Consider the following 21,119-nt stretch of genomic DNA (forward strand, 5'->3'; position numbering starts at 1 on the left):
GTTCAACCATCCGTAGAGCACGATGGATGTCAAAAGACGGCCGAAAACATGTTACACAAGGACAAGCTAGGCATCACAGATAACTGTATTGTGGTTTCTTCTTCTACCCCTTGATGGACTAGTTGCTTTAGACGCGATTTGTAGTCTACAGGCAGATCAAAGACCAAAATGTTTTGTGGCTTGCTTGCTTGGTTTCTTTCTTTCTTTCTTTTTTTGTAGAAATATTATTTGATGTTTAGTAGTCTTAATGGTTCATTATATTGTTCAAAGCTGTCAGAGTAATAATAAAGGCTGGAAGAAAACTGTGAAAGAATTCCAACTTTCACCACCAAATATCACAGGGAACCATATTTAAGATGGGAACAGAGCTTTATAGCTCTGTTGGTTGGTTTTCCTTGAAGCGGGTTCTCTTTGGCAACATTTGCGAACTGTCCAGTAACAGACCGATTAAGGAACGACTGACAGCCTTGACTATGATACTTAACTTCTCCAAACTCTCGTATGTCTTCTCCGCTGTGTATCAGAAGCAGTTCAAGGAGAGAGATGCGCTGTTCTCACCGTAACGTCGATGTCGTTCACAGGGCAGCGCGTGCAGTGACTGTTTCTACGGTTGCTGCTGTTATCCGTTTTCCTGGTGTCAGATCTCCCGCGAAATAAAGAGACGGGCGGCCATTCACGCGAACGCCAAATCCTCCTCGTCTTCAACATCATTCAAGTCAACCAGATACACGCCGTTGCTTTCTCTGGATGAAGTGCATCTCGTTTAGGGAATTTTTTTCGTCGGTTTATCTACCGAAGTAGAGTATTTAAGGACTGAGTCAACTGTAAAATGCTTTCTCTAGAACGAGATCAGAAGGATTAGCGGTATCCTTTCTTTATCTGCTTATCACATCCCTGTGTGGGAATTTTGATTATCATGTCTTTTCATTGACTTTGGCAACTGTACCATCTCTCAAACTTTACACTGACATTTACTCATTTCAGATTTCCCGATTTCTGATAATTTACATGTTTTGCCTTAGAGCTTTTTCTGTCATAGTTATTCTTAGATTTATCTTTTACATTCCAAGAACCTAGCTCCTATCAGAATCAGACGGAGCAGGAAGATATGTGCCTGGGGGTGGAGTGGACAATGGAGGCAAGGCAGCATTTGTGGTTGAAGGTTAACGAGACGAGTTTGGTGGAAAATATGCAGCTGAAAGTGAGCCTGTTTTAGTTTCAGCAGGTCTGTCCAGTTCAGTGACTGAAGCACAACGAAGAGACTTGGCAACATCTTCACCTCTGTTAGACACTCCTCCCCAAACAGTATAGACATCTCTATAAGATCATTACATCATTATGTCAATCAAAATATTAAAAGCAAGTAATGCTCTCCCTCTCAGTACAATTAATGTTTATTGAAGGAAGAAGTAGGGACAAGACCAAGCGTTGTCATTTCTTGCCACTGCTAAGTATTCACTGTCTAATAAACTTGAGACAGATAGCAGCCCATACTGAGTGAATGACTAAACTAACTATAATAACAAACATGATGTGTGAACAAGTGATACATGAATACTGAAATAAATACTGAATGAATACTGAAATAATAAAGTGCTGAAGATCATTTACAGCAATTTTGTCATTTTAACGACATGCATGTGCACACACAAAACACTTCAGCTTATAAATAAATAAATAATGAACACAATAATAGCAACAGGATGGATCCAAGCTAGATGTAGATTTGTTTTTAAACAGAAATATTCTGCCCAAGGCAAAGAACATTTGCTCAATCAGCGACAGATTAAAACTTTGTTGACTTTACAGTGTTTTAACGTCACATGTCACAGTTGTCAACACATTTTCCTAATGTCTTGCATCAGCAGTTTCAGTGTGAGGGACACTCTTTGCCATAAACACTCGATATACTGGAGTGTCCACATTCAAGAACCATTTTGTTCGAACAGTTAATTAAGATTTATTTTATTCGGGGGTTGACATAACATTATAATGCCAAGGCTGCTCCCTGTAACTGGGTTTCCTCCATCTTTGAACCAGAGAACGGAATGCAGTTTGTCTAGCAGTTTCATTGTTTTCTTAAAGTCACGGACAAACAAGAATAATCGTATGAGTGACATTCATGGAAACTCAGACACCCAACCCACAGGTAACATAATAACCCTCTTGTCTTTTGAGTTCACGACAAAGGTCATTACAAGCCAGTAAGCTGTAAATGAACTTCTGCCTAGAAATGGAGTTCCTTTAAATCACCTCCTCACTTCCGCCCTTGACTATTTTATATCTTAATACTTCACGCACATGAACGATAAAACACACTGCCAAATTCTGCTTTTTTGTGTGTTTTTTTATGCCAAGTGATGAACTGACAAGTCGGCTGTGTCGTCACATGAGTGTCCTGAGACTTGAGCAAATTTGATATTTTATTAATACACGTGTCTGATAACGATCGGTTTCTCATAGACCTCCTTACACGCAGGCTGTTAATCTTCCTTTTAATCGGGGTTTGGGTTTTTTTTTTGTGCTCCCTCTTTCTTTCCTCTCTGTTTCTCGCTTGTTTGGGCCTGACTGACGTACCCAGCCAAGGAACGCGGCCAGCCACGTTCCCTTGGACTCCCAGTTACATTCGACAAGTTTGTTAGCACAGCTGGGTTTTATGCTGTTTTTATACTGGAAAACCCAGCTGTAGGACAGACTTTTACTTTGGTAAACAGGTGTACCTCTTTGGACCACTCATATGTGTTTGTGGATGTCTAATGCAAACATTCAGATGGGATCAATGGTATTAACAAATGATAAATAGATGATATTTCACACTTATGAATATATCATCTCACCTTCTGTAGTTTATGACTTCTATACGTCTATACTATTTACATTTTCAATTATCACATGTTAACCAAATGTGTTATCATTTTTAGGGTGATTCATGTGTCATACATATTTGCAAAGAGTTCATTCACTATTACGAGATATTCAATATTCTGTGTCCCAGGAATGCACGAAATGGAAATTCTTAGTCATAGATTTCCAAGACTTATTACAGAGAGAGGTAAGAATCATTGGCATTTTGGTCATGCTGCCTTTGTTTCGAGGCACACCACATTCTAACATGATCAGTCGACAGAAAACGATTCTCTTTTTCCCCTGCGTTTCGCAGTTTATTTGGTCACTGAATTCAGATGTCCATTAAACTGCCCCTAATACAAGTATCTAACTTGTACAACAGTCCCTAGCCAATTCAGTGACAAGCACATAGCATTCTTTTATAAGACACACAGTTTTTGGTTAGTCTAAGTCACAGCCCAACTGTTTATATAAGGACCGCCTAATGGGAAGATAGAATCTCACACTTTTGTAATTCATAAACAATCAGAGCCATAATTATTCACTGCCCCGACATGCTGATTAAGTCAACTTAATGTGGAAGTTTAGGGTGACTACTGACTTCTCTATATATGAATCCAGGTTACCAGATTTGGATGACATCTACTGGCAATTTCTTAAGAGGATGGGTGTATACTCCTTCCACACCCAAGGCTTGACAGACCAGTTGGTGACAAAAAGAGATTTCGTACCTAAGTTTTGCAAGGTGTCACACCTCTGTCATTTTGCTCCTGGACCATCAAGCTCTGTCAACGTCCTTCTTCTCCGCCAAACAACAACACACAAAAACAGGTAAGAATAAAGCTGTGTTTGCAATGGAATAACAACCAGTTGTCCAGGAAATAATAGAAAGAGCACGCAATTTCCCATCACATCAGAGACTGGTCATTGTTATTACTAAGATAATCCAGAATTTATTTTTGTTTGTTTATAAAGAACTTTTTTTCCCCCCCTAGAGAATCATGGAATACGCTAGAATCATCTTACGTCCTCAGTGTAGTACAATGACTCAAATTTTCACCAAATTTATGTAAATGTTTGTCTCTCTCTCTCTCTCTCTGTATGTATGTGTGTGTGTGTGTGTGTGTCTCTCTCTCTCTCTCGCTCTCTCTCTGTGTATGTATGTATGTGTATGTGTGTGTGTGTGTGTGTCTGTCCAAAAATAGCCACCATGTCGAGGATGGTCGTTCAGCAGCCTCAGCCTGTTATGATCGCCACAACCTCTAATCAGTGGAGTTCTGGAATCTGTGACTGCTGTGATAACGTCCCTGAGTGTGAGCAACCTCAGATGCGTTTGTTTGTGTACCGGTCGCCTAGATGAATCGTGTTTGATTAGCATCATTCCAGTTGTTGTCTTGTAATAACTTTCGATTTGTTGTGTTTAGGCTGTGTTGTATTCTGTTTACTTTTATTTAAAAAGATTTGACTACACGTGCATCTCAGCTTTGCCTGTGTTTACTTGTTTATTTGATTGATTTATTAGCATAAAGCTAAAGCTTCCAGGCAGTGGTAGACGTAGTTTTATACTAGACGAGTGACTTAGATTCAGTGACAACCTGCCTTTACTGGAACTAGATTAGCTCCAAGATTTTTGGGACTGACAGCAAAATTCCATTCAAATATAACGGAATTTTGATGTAGCTAACAAATATTCATGCTTAAAATCCCTATTAAAATAAAAATGAAAAATAGAAATCTCTTTCTTGCTTACCCTGCCTTATTTTGAGATATGTTTTAAAACAAATAAATTTAAGATGATTAATAAATCGTGTTCAAACACACAATTGGAGTTCTTAAAGCAGCTGTTAACTTAAACGTGAAATGTGTTAATTTTTTAACATGGAGAAACAACCATTGATTGTTTACGTGTTAAAAATATATGTATCCAGAGAAGGTTCTGAGATGAGTAAGTGTCAGATATGCGATTCTTTTAAATAAAACGAGATTGCTCACGTACTTGGTTTTTTTTCTCACCAGGTTGCTTTTCATTCTGGTGTTTCCCTTGCTTTGCCTGCATGACCGCGAAGAAACACGGCGAGTGTTTGTGCTTACCTCTGCTTGATGGCTATGGGTTCATTCCACCAATCACGTTGGCGATGAGGGTTTCCACTCGCAAGCGCTACGGCATCGAGGTGAGACAAATGGTAGACCCGTACTTACTTCACATTGATGAATTTTGACCTTATCAGTGGGACTAAGAATCAAAAGGACCCCTTATGTACTAAGCCAGGGACAGACAGACACTGCACATTTTCTTCCGACACCACAGGAAGCATTTTTACTCAGTGGTGAAAAGTGGAATTTATCTGTATTTTTGAATGTGTATCATTTCCTGAATCTAAACTACTCTAAACGACTCATCAGAAACGTTGCTTGAAGATTTACTGATAGTTTGATGGTCAGTTGGTCGGATGGTCAGCGTTTGGTCAATCGTTTGTAATACTTCAGTCAAAATCATTCAACCAAGACCTATGAACTTATAAGAATGACAAAAAATCCTATAAAACGATGTTGTCACTCGACCTTGGACTAGGCCAGACCTAAACGGATACCAGCACCACATAAACAACCTTATCCCATTAAATGGGTGTCAAATATGGATGTGTGGACATGGGTTAATAATCAACATAACATGTCCATTTCAAAATCTCATTAAATGCTGTTTAATGGTTGTGTGGAAAAAAAAATATCAAGTTACTTTCTTTAATAACCTTAACCACTAATAATTTTGGAACAACCATATTAGGTTTTAGGGCATTTCTCACGGAAATGTGTTGGGTTTTTGTCACATGTCAACACACAATACTCAGAAGCTGTCACATGAGACAGATGGGAATAAACTCGTGTAGACTTGCAAATCTCAGAGGGCAGAGTAAAGATACTGCTGTTGTCGAGACAACAGGAGAATTTCAATATCTGCATGGAGGTCATGGACAATTTGTACAATAGCGCCCTCTGACTGAGGGTAAGTGAACACTGAGGAAGCTAATCCCAAGTCAGTTGTAAGAATTCCTCGCACTCTTTCTTGCGCTCGCTTTCTCTCTCAATTTTCAACAATATCTTTATCAATTCAGTTCAGTTCAATTCTCTCTTTCCCCCCCTCTATAGTATAATATAAATTATAAGGCATATAAATTGACAATGTAGGCTATATATGTGCTGTATCAATGTATAACATAGAACAGAACAGAACAGAATAGAATAGAATAGAATAGAATAGAATAGAATAGAATAGAAATGCTTTTTGGGAACATAAAGGAAACACTAATTGTTTAGCATTCCCAAGAATGACCCAGATTCTGTGGTCTCCGTTGTGAATCTCTCCGCACCAACTCGTGCATGGTGATTCACAACATATTTTTGTTCTGCTCCCAGTCTATTCTGTAGCACCCCACACAGTGCAGATAACTCTGTGCTACGGGCTGGAGACCGGACGACCCACGCCGGCCTTCCATCCAATATTGCGTCCTCCTCCTCAGGCATCATAGGCTATCTGCTGTTACGGTCTTCCATATGGCAGCCTCCTCCTCAATTTGAACACTAGCTCTGGCCTCGCGCAGCTGCAAAACACGGCGGGAAAACAGAAATTAGACCACTGAAAACGTCGAATAGGGAGAAAGTCTAAGAACTACTGGGGAAATTATTATGTTTTCACTTACTCTTCTCTTCCTTTCCTCATGAGGGCTAGCCGAGCCCTGATACTTCCGCGCATCCCCCGCTTCGGCTTCCTCTCACACCGCCTGCAGCGCCTCCTCCCCAGATAGGAAGCAGCAGTCGAGGCCGATTATGTGGTAGGCAGGCGGAGTAGTCCAAGGCTCCGAAGTTCCATTGTTTGCGTGGGCTTCGGGTTGTTTTCCTTCGTTCTGCCGATGTCTAGCAGAAACTGACGGCTGTACTTGTATCTTGATAATGACGAACATGAAGACGCACACAAACGAACACGTGTAAACACCCTACTACTGGGACCGAGAGAAGCAGCTGCGTCCGTACGCCCCGTCACTGACACGTCGTCCAAAAGATGTTTTGTTGCCTCCTGGTTGTGTGGGAAAGATAGAGTGTGGAGAAGAAAGGAATTTTGATTAAAAGTTTACTTAGAATTCCAGATGCTGTTATGAAACAATCGTGATGATATACCAGCAAAACACGTTAGTTTACCTCGTCTGTGGATCATATCTGTTCGTGTTTTCAGCATTATGCTTTCTCCGCACAGCTTCCTGTAAAAAGCAAGAAATAGTGCACGGGTAAAATTCAATGCTAAAATGCGAACACATCAGAATGTGCGGCAGTCATACTAAAACAAGCAGGCTACAAAAATAAACTTACCGAAACAAAGTTATTCGGACTCGGCGTTGGAATAATTCGATATTACCGGCGCATAGGAGTAGCCTCCCTACTCCACCGTCCGTACGAAAACTCAAGTGTTCTTTTTGTAAGTCATCTTCAAAACGCGCACTAACAACAGGTTATGGTGTATACAACTTCTGCAAACTTTCGTAATCGTTCTGTGATGTGCTTCTCCTATATACAGGTAACCCACTTCGCCAAAGCAAATTTCGCGCTGCAGGTGCACACAATGCTATTGGTTATTTTCACATACGTCATGCACGCACATAAACCTGATTGGACAGGACTCAACCTTAGATTCTGAGTGGGAGGTTTTAAAACGGGGGCGCGTCTTTGCACTGTCACTCTTCTTCTTCTTCTTCTTTTTCTTCTTCTTCTGCTTATTCTTCTTCTTCCTCTTCACTGCATGACACTACTGATGCAATGTACATAAAACAGTATTCATGTATGATGTCATCTGCAACACCTCCTTTGCCAGACGTGAACACGGTCAAAGCATTACCCCCATTTCAGAATGTTGTATTAACAGACCCTGTTAGACAAACTTTGTTGTCAGTGTACAAAAACGTATAATCCTGACAGCTCAGTCTCACAGGTCGGCCAATTAGCAAAGGTTTGCAGTAGAGTAAGAAGCCTTGGGTTGGCTCTTTGTGTAAAGCAGTAAGGCTGAAGGGTCTGCATGTGTGTCTGCTGCTAAGTGGTGTGTTTATAATTCAACCTTTGAAGAGCCAGTCCTTGACCCAAATGCAGAGGCGCATCCTGGAACTGTGAGGCAATTTCTTGTCATCTCTGTAAAAAAAAAAAAACCCGGAAGCCTCTGTTATTCAGCATGTGGTGGCAAAAATGATGTGGGGGGGCCCCCTCAACCAGACAGGCATTTCTTTGGAAAGCCTGTGGAGGTTTGGGTTATTTAGGGGTCAGAGATAGCGCAGGGATACCAAACGGGCACACACACACACACAAACACACCATCTGGCTTGAGTGACCAAATAATGAGACAAATTCTCTCTCTGTCACATAGACTCGTTCACTTTGCGTGTTTTTCTCTCTAACATTTGCTCTGGACAGGAAAAACCCTATTGTTTGTAAACCTCTGTGGTCATGCTAACTCCACCTGCTGAAGAACAAAAAAAAAAAACCTGGAAAAGAAAAAAAAAACCTGATAAAGAAGAAAAAGAAAAAGAAATGACCGCCTGAATTCGCCTATCAAAGTTAATTGGTCAGTCAAATCTTCTAGGCAAATGTGTACAGTAGTAAATGTTGCACTACAATACCGTCTTTAAAAGTTTGAATATTCTCTCCACTTAGAGTTGCGTGAGAAACCGCTGAAGCTCTCTGTGCCATTTAGAGAAAGTCTAGTCAGAAATCTTTCAATTTTTTTCCAGTTTACTTTGAGATAAGTCCAGTGTTGAAACAGTTCGATGTTTAAAAAGCTTAATTCAGCAAGCGTATTACAAGCAGGTGTATACTCAGTACCTCAACTGTGCAGTTAAGTCATACTAAGGAGAGAGTATCTGTGGTCATTCCATTGGGCACAGAGGTAAAGATTTAAGCGAAGTCTACTTAATGTTATCTTTATATTTTCCTGTATTTACATTTGTTATACTTTGTTTGTTTTTGTAGATTTTATAGCTTTTCAATTAATTTTACAATTAACTGTTTTATAGCATGTTAATTAGCGTTTCTCCTTTGTTATAAGAAAAAGCCAGCGAAGACCCAGATGCCTCTGCTATCAGGGTTTCTTTGCTGGGCTGTTCAGACTCCCTTTAACTTGACTCTGTGTCAGTTCTTTCTAATGAACTGATTCAAGATAGAAAAGTGTCAGTCAGATGCAAGAATAGAAGTAGTTCTAAAGCACATTTCAAACACTAACGCCTACCTCCCTGAACTACTGACGGGGGAGGGAGAGGGGAAGGGGGGCAGGCTTCGGTACCAAGACCACCCCCCCCCCCACCCCCCCAGGACCACTGACTGTTGTTAGCATTTGGAAAGCCATCTAACAGCTGTATTCAGGAATTCGTGGGTGTTTGCAGGTCCGCGTAACAAAGTTCCGCAGGTATCCGAATACTTCTGGCGAACACCCGGATATTTGTCCGGATATTTCCAGATACACCACTTCTCATACAGTGTCTCTCTCTCTCTCTCTCTCTCTCTCTCTATTTTCCCCCTTAGGGCTCCATTTGCAATGACTGTGTGTATGCTTTCTTCTGTGGACCCTGCTCATGGTGCCAGATATCCCGTGAGATGAACGAACGAGACCTGCCAATCACCCTCGTCAACCAGCGAGCAAAATAACAACACTCCTCTTTCTCCACCTCTCCATTCTCGTCTCTGTCTTCAGTCATTATAACCAGAACTGTCTCCACACTTTCCACGGTTCTTCTGAAAGGAGAGAGAGAAACTTCCAGAATGTTAATTATCCTATGCCTGATTTTTCACAGCTTATACACACTTCATGATAATATGTCAATTAAATATGTATCATATATTTGTGACACCACAGGAGGGTTCCAAATGTGATTTATCTGATTAACCTCATTTTGTGACACTTATTTAAATGTATGTTTGACGCCGTCTCTTGGTAAATGTAAACGTGAGTGCGTTAAGGTCATTGTAATGTATGATGTGACAATTATGTCTATACTGTCAAACTGATTCATGAAAATAAAAAGTTACCTTTTAAATTCTATTCTGTCAACTAAAGACTGCCCAGCAAATACACACACACACACACACACACACACACACACACATATATACAGTACCAGTCAAAGGTTTGGACACACTTTCCCATTCAGGAAAGTGTGCCCGAACTTTTGACTGGTACTGTATATTTGAGTGTGTGCGTGTGTTACTGAAAATCCACCTCAGTACAGAAGGTCCACAAGGCAATATGGGAACACACTAGCAGCTGATGACAGAGGTCATTGACATTCACTTGAAACCCAGATGGGTTTTTTTTATGTTTTGTTTTGGGTTTTTTTTTGTTTTTTTAAGAGAGCTTTTTTTTCCCAAGAGAATCTTGCCACGAGTGAGTATCGGAGCGTGCACACGTTTGTGTATTAAAGCCACAATGTTTACATCCACACAGCCAGTGGTAATGAGCGTATGTGAGTGCGTTTACTTATGGTTGTTTATGACTGACCCAAAAAAAGCACTGACGCTGGTGTACATTTGCCAATATTTGGTGTATATTTGCCAATACTGACTGCAGTGTAAAGCACTACGTTTAAAATCTCGTGGCTCCAATGGTTTTATCTCATGGTTTTATCACGTTTAATCATAAACATCCCAGTACTAAGGTTGATATTTTGTCTTAATTTATAAATGACAGCTGAAAAAAAAACCCCATTTGCTAGTATTTGTTTTTCACTTTGTTTATTTCTTGACAGAATGACCCTGACCATGCCTCTCCTTAACCAAAACAGCTGCGTGGAGGGAACAGAACTAATGCTGTCCTCATGACCTCTGTTCCTCCTTTACCGACGTTTGCAAATCTACGATAAAAATAATGATTTGGCATTTTCTAACTGACAGATTTCTGGGGACCAGTTAACTATCTAATTTAAATGGCTTCAGTCCGACACACAGCGAACCGTCAGAAATTCCTTTTTTTTTTTTACCTGTAAAATTTTTGTCCCTTTTTTTTTTTTTCCCAAAAACTCTATTTCAGATTCTTGGGCAAATGTCAGGTTAGAGAAAAGAGCAGGACAGATCCTGGTGCCTTATCTGCCCGTGTGTGCTAACACAAGCCTTAGAAAACAGACGGAGCATACTGATAACGAGGCTGACCGAGATGTTTATCTGTCCGAACGTTTCGCGTGACTTAGACAACATGCTAAAGTTAATCGAAATGCTCTGTGAAGACGTACACGGTCATCTGTACCTTTCTCTCTCTCTCTGTCTCTCTCTCTCTCTCTCTCTATCTATCTCTCTCTCTTTCTCTCTCTCATGTGTGTGGTGCCGAATGTCTCCAAAATGTCTGGAGAAGGGACGACCTCGGGCCATCCAGTCACCGTCACCTCCATCAACCAATGAGCCACACAAAGTCACTCCCGTTGGTCCACTTGAGGTTTAACCACTTCAAGATTATTGCCCTGTTTATATGGCACTGAGAAATATATACAAAAGAGACCATCTCTTTGAGCTTTTGGACACTTCATAGAAACTTAAAAGATTGTGGTAAAAAAAACGATCACAATCAACAAAAACGGATTCACAGATACGTTTTTTTTTGTTTTGTTTTGTTTTGTTTTTTTGTAAATAAAACAAGTGCACAAACGTGTTTCTGTAGTGAGACAACTGTTTAGAGAAAACACCTGGCCTCTCGCTCTTGCAGAGAGCAGTTTGGTGGAGAACGTTAAATCATTGGAAATAGATTACGTGGCTACGTAGGTTCACTTCTTTCTCAGCCCAGGTTCTACAGAATCCAGAGTCTAACATTTCATCGCTGTTTTATAAATGTTTACGTGCCGAGGGGCCATAAAACAGCATGTTTTTGCTCCATTTAGGACTTTCTCACCTTATTCAGTGATATTTATTGCCGAACCCTTGGCCTTTGGAGCCGAGTTTATTGGTTGTCTAGTTCCCACAACTGGAACGGGGAAACACTAGGCACGTGCATGCCAGTGCTTTTCCTGCTGTCGGAAATATGAATGAATAATCTGTAAACAATCTATAAGATTATAATTAGAGATTAGAGACTTCAAAAAAGAATTTGACTCATAGGTAAATGTTTGTTGATGAGATAAGGGAAGTTTAACAGAGCATCAGTATTGAAATGCATAAACTGACCACCAGAGGCCGCCATCCATGTTGTAACACTCATTTTGCTTTGACCCAGAAAAAATCTTGAAAGAGGAGAGTAGATTGCACAAACCCCATTTCAAAATTCTTCAATGTCTTTTTTCATGTTCCGTTTTTGTTTCTTTTTTTGACTGTTCTTGTTTCAAATTTCACATAGCATGGACAGACAATGCTGAAAAGGACTTAGACAAGTGAAAGCAAAAAGAACCTTTAATCCATTCAACATACCGTAAATTCTCAAATGGTGCCCATGGCCTTTATCTATCTCAGCTGAAGAAAGAACCAGGCCTTTATTTGAGGCAGGCTATTGTTAGAGACAGGCCATTATTTATGATTTGTCCTTTTTTAGTAGTGCACTTTGTAATATTGTAGTAATGTTTCATTTCCAATTTCTCCTATAAGGATTTATGGGTATACCTACCACTTGAATATAGCCTATACTGTACTGAGTTTAAAGAACAAAAATATTAGGTCTTCCACAGGCAGTTTGTGTCAAATTAAAGGTTTAAAGGTATAATTTGTTCCTCTGTTACCAGCTCATGGACCGATGTGTCCCTACTGTATCTACGCCATCTAAAATCAGACATTTTTTCCCTTCCGTGACTTCCGTACTGTTAAGGCATGCTGTTATATGAAATAATTCATAGAAATACTGAAATAATGCATAGGAAATAGGAAGGAGAGGACTTTTGGCAGTGATGTCCCTGAATACTAATAATGGGCCATTAAGACACATAGTCCTACAGGGACCACAATCAGTGTGAGTCAGAACACTATTGGTATAGCATTTCTGTTAAAAAGTGAAACTAATAGCAACATAGTAGTGAGCATAATTACCGTATGTTGCTGTACTGATGTAAATAATGGTGTGGAAATATGATGAATTTACCACCTGAGTGTTTCTGTAATTTATGGGGGGGTTTTTTTGCTTGTTTTTTTACCCGGCGTGTATTTAGAACTGGTCTTTATTTGCCCAAAGAGGCAAAACCCCAGGCTATAATTTGAGACCCGGTTTTTATTTGAGAATTTACGGTATCTGTGGAAAATGTTTATATTTTCCTTTTTGTATACCAGCACAAAGTACTTTTATTTCTGTCCTTTCATTATCTCCATTGACCTATAAAAAGTACACATGGAAAATGACTGGCCAAGTGAGAGCTAAAAGATTGTTTACTGTTCATACCGTAAAGACCCTGTACGATGTATTTGTATTTGTATTTGTTTTCTGTTTGTTTACTATAGTGTACATATTCGGAACCTCTTAAACGTGTGCATCATGCCCCATCAGAAGGTCCTGCCATGCCATTCAGACAAGGGCTCCCGGACTGCACTACAGTCTGTGAGGTAATTTGACTCCGTGCTACAATCCAAGGTCATGGTTGGAGGCATTACCAGAAGAAATGTCTTTTTATCGAGTAGCGCAGAACTATGTTCAAATGGACTGTTTTTTGGCCATCTCACCAATCAGAAAGGCTTAAACTTTCATATGCACAAATCAGTTCACGAAGCCTCTGTCCAATAACTTAACGATGAATTTAGTTTAAAAAACAAACAAACAAACAAACTAAAAAAAAAACCTTTCAGGTCTGAACACACCTCTTGGCAAACGAATACTTCCTCCCGGGGTGTTTCTGGGTTAGAAAGCTGTTCAGTACCCTAGTCTGACACACACCAGACAGGTTGTCTCACCTGCTGACAAGTTTGTCCGTAATTTCTGTTCACAACTGATCTCCATCCTCTCGTTTTACAAATTAATACACACGCTCCCTTCTGCTACATTAATTTCAGACTGCTAAGCCATTGGATCTATTTCTTCTGCATCAAACACCTACTCATACACAGGTAAGAATCGAGATATTTGTAAAAGGGCAAAACATCTCTTATTGAAAAGAGAATATGGGAGCGTACTATGGGAGAATATGGGGACATAGTTATAATCGTTCACAGAGACTAGCCTAGCTTATGTGTAAGGAATGGATTTTCAAAAGTACAGAACAGTATGCTCATCTGTTAAATCCACTGAACAGTTTAGTCTGTGAGCCAATTTGCCGTGGTAGATGAAATGTGGAATAACCATTCTTTTTTTTTCTCTTCTTTTTCTCTTCTTTTTGGTGGTTTCATCATTCTGTCCTTTTATACACCGACTGTGTGGGGAAAAAGAAATCATGCCAAACTCATCGGTTATGCAGCAGCCGCAAAACACTGTGATAAATACATTTTCTAATCAGTGGAGTACTGGGATTTGTGATTGTTTTGACAACATTCCAGAATGTGAGTAAATGTATCTGTGTGTGTGTGTGCGTGTGTGTGTGTGTGTGTGTGTGTGTGTGTATGTGTGTGTGATTGTGAGGAAAGAGGTACATGTATTCATGTAAGACTTACTTGCTTTGAAGAATCCTGTGGATCTAGTTTAGTCACTGTTTTCATTTATATCAGACTCACATCCACTTTCGATTCACACATAGTGTTTAAGGTGAGAATGGTGTGAAACAGAGAGCTCTCACGTTTCAGAGAAAAGATTCCAGTGTCACTCACTCACACTCCAGTTTCACTCACTGTGCTGTAAACTTGTTTTGACCACAACATTCAATTTAAAAAATTTACCACGGATAGAATCTATTAATAGTATGTATGACAGAGTTGTCATTAACTTTAGAGGGGAGTGATTCTGAGTCTCTAGGACTGAGTCTAAAATCATACAGTGAATTTTGAACATAAAATAAAGGGAATTATTTGTCTTTGCTCTGTCTTTATGCAGGTTGCTATGCGTTCTGGTGTATGCCCTGTTACGCCTGTATGATATCAGAGAAACACGGAGAGTGTTTGTGCTTACCTCTACTTGATGGATTCGGTCTTTTCCCACCTGCCACAATGGCTATGAGAGTGAGAATGCGCTACCTCTATGGCATCGAGGTGGGCCAGTGGACAGTTTAAAACCGCCGCGTTAACTCGTGTTAACTGTTAAGCCTTAGGAAATACGACAACCATACCAACGTATTTAAGATGATTAGAAAACTTTCAATCTGCTTATCTTCCGTGCCTATATGCGTGACGGAGTATCAAACTGATCTGGAGTCAGTTTAAAATGCGGCTGTGTTTCGAGCGAATGCTGTGTGAATGGGTCATATGCTACCCGTGATTTTCTTTTACTCATTTTCTTTCCTTGTTCAGGGTTCCATCTGCAATGACTGCGTATACTCCCTCTTCTGTTGCGCCTGTGTTTGGTGCCAAATGTCCCGAGAGCGGCAGATTCGCGAGGAGGGAGTCACTCTCGTCAGCCAACGACAGACGTAATAATCCTTATCTGTGACATTTGGAGCAACACTTGTTACTTTACAAACTCTTGCCCTGTTTACGTGATACCCAGTAAAAGACGAGTTTTTGTTGACTTTCAGCCCTGTGTGAACGTCAGTGTATTAAAGTAATGCATCTGGTTACAAATACGTGTTTGTATTATAAAATAGTTTTTTTTTAAATATTCATTTATTTGTGTATTTTAAATATTCATTTATAATGCATTTGTTCAAATAATCAGATAAAGCTATTACACTATTGCATTTGGCCTTTGAAGTGACTTCATCAATCAACAGACTCGGTTTAGTATATGCTGGTAAATTCACAACACTGAGGCTCTCGGAGAGACTGCCCTTTCACAGTGTGTTTAAGAACAGCCCAAGAATTAGCCAGTGGAGCCATCTCAGTCTAGTTCATAGAGCAGGATTATCAACTGGTAGATGGACTTGAATCTGAGGTATGACATTTCCAACAGCGAAGAGACATTATTCAACGTTGCTAACACTATGTCATTTACACTCTTTTGAAAGAATCTCCTCTAAGCGAAACTATTTCTGTGAAGAGAGAGAGAGAGAGAGAGAGAGAGCAAAATCAACCTAAACTGGATGGTTTGGTCGTTTACTGCCTTAGTGAACAATGGAAACTTGCCAGTTATAACTTCCTGGAAAGCCCGACGGTAAACAGGTGGACAGGTGATTTTGTAAAACGGCTCTCGCTTTTCAGTAATGTTATTATGCAAAAAAGGATCAATTCCCGGCAATCACTGCGGCTGAGCGGGAAAAACTTTTTTTTCCCTCTATTTGCGAGATGTCGTATATCCACTCATTCATCTCGATCTAAACATGCTTTTCAGAACCTGGCTTAGAGTCAGACTTTTTCATTCATTCATTTTCTAAGCTGCTTATCCTAATTAGGGTCACACGGGGTGCTGGAGAGTGAAAGGTGGGGGAACACCCCGGACAGGACAGGTCGCCAGGCCATCACCGGGCAGACACACAGACAAACACATTCATGCACACATTCACACCTAGGGCCAATTCAGTATCTCCAATTTGCCTGACTTATATGTCTTTGGACCGTGAGAGGAAAACCCTGTACAATATACAAAAACCAAGTACATATTGTAAATATCACAAACAAAAAGTGCTAAGCAGTTAAAGAAATACATTAGGACTATGCAATGTACAAAAGCCCTGTACATACACACTGCACAACAAATGCCACTGTACAGGTTAAGCATTATTTTCACAACCCAAACATACCAAGCACACCTGACACGGACAGTGAGTTTCTAGCTGCAACAGTTGCACAGGTAGGTGTGTTTTAGAGTGACAGTGCAGTTTATTGTGCGAAAGGACAAAGGTCAAAAAGGTCATTGTGTAGAATCTCTGAGTGTTCAGGCTGTTAAGGAACCTCACAGCACGGGGTAAGAAACCGCTGCGTCGTCTGGTAGAGGGAGCACGGATGCTCCGGGACCTCCCACCGGAGAGCAGGACGGTGAAGCGGATGCGGGAAAGGATGGGTGGGGGGTGGGATCCCCCACGCTGCTGAGGGCCTTCCGGGTGCACCGTGCATTGTAGATGGCCTGGATGGACGGGAGATCAAGTTCCTAAGGATCCTTCCAGCTGCCCCAGTCTGTGCTCTAAAACAGCCCCGAAGAGCTGAGACAGACCCCTCCGGCCTGACCCTGATCTGTCGCTGAACCGGTTTGGCGAGTTTCAGAAGTGGCCTGTATGCAGTTAGCATAACTGAGATGTGGTCTGTGAGTCTCCCAGGTGGGGGAGGGGGGAGTGCTCTGTATGCATGCTTGCTCCACAGGTGGAGAGCAGCGTTTGGAGACTGTTTGCACACCATGCCTTGTTGATGTAAACACACAAGCCGCCACCACCACCACGGGTCGTGCCAGACAAGGATGATGCCCCGTCGGCTCGGTAGCATGCTGGCCCCCCCTAGCTGTATGGTATGCCTGCAACCTACTGTTACTTGGAAATAATTTGTAAATGAATATTTCCAATAAATTGCGAAACAGTTCTTAACACCAGGCCAAACAGTATGTGCTAATAGATAGAGATCAACCAATACAACTTTAAAAAAAGGTAAAAAAAAAAGATTCTTGGCTTGACATGCAGGAATTGACCACCAGAGGGGGCCATTCCATTCCAGTAATGCATTCATTTCACCAAGAAAGTATCCAAATTTCTGCATGACATTCCTGATTCATGGGTAAATGTCCCTTGATTAAATTTAAGGAAAAGTGGTGCAATGTATTTGTATCTGCCTCATGTGTATATTTACCCATTTTGTTTGTTGTTGTTGTTGTGTGATTTGTTTTGTTTTGCTTGTTTGTGCATTTATCGCAATGAATAGGCTTTCTCCAGTAGGAGGCAACCTAGGACCACTGTTAATACAATCATGATGTTTTTGGCTTTGGGTCGTTTAACAGGTTGCAACCCTCTGTAGCCACCAGAGGAGGCAGTTGAGGTAAAAGAAACACAGTGTTAGTAAGCTGTACTCACCACAAAAACTGGAGTGTTGGTGACATACAGAAAAAAGGGGTGTCTGGAATAGCTGTCACTAAATTGAGCCGTTGAATCTGTGCTTGTTTAATACAGCAAAGTAACCGGGGAGGTATTCCACACAGTGCCTCTCAGTTAGCCCGATAACTTGAGCCAAAAGTCGTAAGAGTCAATGCAAATTGCTACTGAATACTGCAATATTCTCCCCACTCAAAACGTATGAGCAAACATTTACATTCTTTACCATCACTTTACCTTTTTATCCCTCAAATTCTTTTGAGAAAGGTTTGCTTTGACTCAAAAGTAAAGTTCTGGTTTTGAAGCCTGTTTGAACCCACATTTGTACGCTATATTAAATGTGACGTCAAAGGGACAGCTAATCATGTTCAATCTACTGATAAAAAAAAACGAGAAACCGAAAAGCACATACCTGAGCCGTCGAACATATTACTGGAAAGACGTCACTTGATAAGCATCTGAGGGCACATAGCCTGAGTGCGCACATGTGTCTGTCCTTATAAAAATACAACTGTCTTCTGCAGAAGCCAGTGTCTAACTCCAGCTTTCCCTCTCGGACTCTACGCGTCTTTCCTCTCCTCTGACACAGGACTCAGGTACTCTGCAAGCATAGAATTCTTTACTTATAGCAATTCTGCAGCTCCCTGTCTATTTTTAAGAGCAGAGAATAACATTTAAAAGCATTTTCATTCCATCAGATTGTCGTGTTTTTTTCCCTTTAGTCGTTTAATTCATGAAGCTTTATTTTAGCGCGCGAACAATGTATTTGGGATAGTTCTGCAGGAACTGAACATTTTGGAACGGTTAAGAAGGCATTGAACATTTAAGAACTAGCTTAATAACCAGTTCCAAAAAAATGCTAACGTTCCTTATGGACTTTTGTTTGTAGATGAAATTTTGAAGTTTTTTTTTTTTTTTAATGTGGGTTATATTTCGTGTGATAGACAAGACTTCACCATGGCAACCAAGATGGTTATTCAGCAGCCTAAACCCCTCGTGGTCACTCCAGGGGCAGATCAATGGAGCAGCAGCATCTGTGAATGTGACAACGTTAACGACTGTGAGTATTACTGAGAGATTTCTGTCCACCAACCAATTCAGTCACTGCATAAACCACATTCTTACTGTTCAGTCCGAAACACAGTCGACCTTTTGGTATGACATGTCAAAGGTTCATTTAAGATACTTCATACCTTTTTTTTTTCCACATAAAATGTACACAAGATTGACTCCCCAAACCTGTCTGAGTCCACATTACTTTTGTCTCTGCCGCTGGTTTTAGGAAAAAACGAATTAAATTAATGCTTTTTTCCCCCTTCTTTTTTTTTTTTAGGTTGTTTTGCATTCTGGTGTTTCCCATGTTTTGCGTGCATCACGGCACGGGACCACGGCGAGTGTCTCTGTCTGCCGCTCCTCGAAAGCTTTGGCCTCATTCCTCCGATCACCATGGCGATGAGAGTGTCCGTCCGTCGCACCTATGGCATTGAGGTAAGAGCATTCACTCTCTCTGGTACTCATTTATTTAAAAAAAAAAAAAAAAAAGCTACACAACCTAAATAAAACTATATGAAAATTCAGTCTGTGTTAAATTACCTCTGCGAGTGTTGATAATGTCCATCACTGTTCAACATCGGTAGAGTTAATTAAATACTGGCATATTTAATATTTACTCTGTGGCTTTCTTTATCATGCACATAATTGTGCAAACTGCTTGATAACTTGCATCCTTACTGAGCTGAATAATTCACTACGTGACCAAAATACCCGGAGTTTATCTCAGATCAGTGTTAACTCTTCATCCTTGTCTTCTTCCCCAGGACTCCATCTGCAACGACTGCGTCTATGCCTTCTGCTGTGGACCCTGCTCCTGGTGCCAGATGAGAAGAGAGATGAAGTTTCGTAACCATCCTGTGACCCTCTTTAACAACCGGGCAAAATGAAAAGCCTCTCTCTTCCTCCCTGCTCTGTGTTCACCATCATCATCATCATCATCATCATCATCAACATCACTGTGAGGCTCTTCACAGGGACCTCTGCGGACAATGACTGTCACTCATTCATTCTTGGACATAATCTCCCAAACATCTTGAATGTGCTTTAACCGCCTCACCCAAAACTTAGCTTTCACTGATCCCATATCAGTTGTACACACTAACTGTGGAAAACCTCTATTTGCTACACTGTACCAACTCGAATGAATGAATGAATGAAGACTTGAGCCGTGTGACAAAGTCATCTGTTTTCCATGTGTATGTAATGTATGAATTTATATATATATATATATGTATGTATTATGAATAAGGCAAAACTGGTTGGAGATTTGCATTGTGTTGACTGACGGTTCATTTACTGAGGATTCATTTGTCGACATGCCATGTTTCTGTCATAATCTTGTATATTATATTGTCAGTGAGCCTGATGTTTAATGAGTTGTTTAGAATTTGCACGTTGTTTATAATATTTGCACATTACCTCAATAAAGAATTTTAATGAAATGCTGTGAAATTCTACTTTTTCGTAACCCAATGCTTCAGTAATTGTATAAATGATATTACATGTTTTATTGGTACATTTTTCACTCAGTGTCAGTTAATGCACGAGTGTTATGTTTTTATTCTTTATATTTTCTAATGCTTTGATCTAAAAATAAAATCCACAATAAATTTGAAATTAAATGTTGTAGTACAACAGTAGATTTTTTCAATGTTCTTTTGACATAATCCAAAAAAATATATATTTATTTATTTATTTAACATGGACAATGGACAGTTAGTAACTGTCTAGGAATTAGCTAGAAAGCTACATTTAATCTGGAGTCTCTAAGCAGGTGATACAAAGACAGGCCAAATTTTACAAAGTAGTTTACAGCCAAAAAAAACAAAAACAAAAAACAAAATAGTTTACAGCAAAAGCTGGAGCAACATCAAGTATAATTTGTCAAAGAAACAGAAGTAAACACTTCAGAGAAGAGGAAAAAAAAACCCATTTCACTGTAATTTATCAAGTCATTTTCACAGGTTATTAATTGGTGGGGGTTGGGGGGGGGGGGGGGCTGTTGACATTCAGTATTTCAGTAATGCATTGTCAGTTATTGATTGATTTCTGTTTTACTACATTTAATTAGGTCTGACAGGGTTAAACAGAGGATTTCATGTTATATTACTTCTGTTCCTCCGTTGTCAATGTCATTTAAAGCACTGACAAAATTTATGCAAAAAAAAAAAAAGTTTGGAAGGAATAGTTTTTCCTTGGTCC

The 21,119-nt window shown here is 40.2% G+C and overlaps 3 protein-coding genes across 3 annotated transcripts; all 3 read left to right on the forward strand.

Moving 5' to 3' along the window:
- The first annotated feature begins 4,057 nt into the window (after positions 1 to 4,057).
- Positions 4,058 to 9,525, forward strand: ponzr5 (plac8 onzin related protein 5). Its single transcript, XM_030780796.1, has 3 exons — positions 4,058 to 4,160; positions 4,864 to 5,018; positions 9,403 to 9,525. Exons 1-3 carry the CDS (start codon positions 4,058 to 4,060, stop codon positions 9,523 to 9,525), a joined length of 381 nt encoding a protein of 126 aa, XP_030636656.1.
- Positions 9,526 to 14,201: 4,676 nt separating this feature from the next.
- LOC115816300 (cornifelin-like) lies at positions 14,202 to 16,881 on the forward strand. Its single transcript, XM_030779259.1, has 4 exons — positions 14,202 to 14,307; positions 14,795 to 14,949; positions 15,208 to 15,326; positions 16,740 to 16,881. The coding sequence occupies exons 1-4, from the start codon at positions 14,202 to 14,204 to the stop codon at positions 16,879 to 16,881; spliced, it is 522 nt and encodes a 173-aa protein (XP_030635119.1).
- A 1,937-nt stretch (positions 16,882 to 18,818) lies between these two features.
- LOC115817495 (cornifelin homolog) lies at positions 18,819 to 19,804 on the forward strand. Its single transcript, XM_030780806.1, has 3 exons — positions 18,819 to 18,924; positions 19,198 to 19,352; positions 19,682 to 19,804. The coding sequence occupies exons 1-3, from the start codon at positions 18,822 to 18,824 to the stop codon at positions 19,802 to 19,804; spliced, it is 381 nt and encodes a 126-aa protein (XP_030636666.1). The 5' UTR covers positions 18,819 to 18,821.
- The last annotated feature ends 1,315 nt before the right edge of the window (positions 19,805 to 21,119 follow it).

The sequence above is a fragment of the Chanos chanos genome, chromosome 7 (assembly GCF_902362185.1).
Source record: "Chanos chanos chromosome 7, fChaCha1.1, whole genome shotgun sequence".
Lineage (NCBI taxonomy): Eukaryota > Metazoa > Chordata > Actinopteri > Gonorynchiformes > Chanidae > Chanos > Chanos chanos.

Bases quoted from the DNA above. Each gene is read 5' to 3' on its own strand.
- ponzr5 (XM_030780796.1), top strand. From the start codon at position 4,058: ATGTCGAGGATGGTCGTTCAGCAGCCTCAGCCTGTTATGATCGCCACA. The intron at 4,161-4,863 runs GTGAGCAACCTC...TTTTCTCACCAG, and splicing joins CTGTGATAACGTCCCTGAGT to GTTGCTTTTCATTCTGGTGT. The intron at 5,019-9,402 runs GTGAGACAAATG...TTTCCCCCTTAG, and splicing joins GCAAGCGCTACGGCATCGAG to GGCTCCATTTGCAATGACTG.
- LOC115816300 (XM_030779259.1), top strand. From the start codon at position 14,202: ATGCCAAACTCATCGGTTATGCAGCAGCCGCAAAACACTGTGATAAAT. The intron at 14,950-15,207 runs GTGGGCCAGTGG...TTCCTTGTTCAG, and splicing joins GCTACCTCTATGGCATCGAG to GGTTCCATCTGCAATGACTG. The intron at 15,327-16,739 runs GTAATAATCCTT...CAGGCTGTTAAG, and splicing joins CTCGTCAGCCAACGACAGAC to GAACCTCACAGCACGGGGTA.
- LOC115817495 (XM_030780806.1), top strand. From the start codon at position 18,822: ATGGCAACCAAGATGGTTATTCAGCAGCCTAAACCCCTCGTGGTCACT. The intron at 18,925-19,197 runs GTGAGTATTACT...TTTTTTTTTTAG, and splicing joins ATGTGACAACGTTAACGACT to GTTGTTTTGCATTCTGGTGT. The intron at 19,353-19,681 runs GTAAGAGCATTC...CTTCTTCCCCAG, and splicing joins GTCGCACCTATGGCATTGAG to GACTCCATCTGCAACGACTG.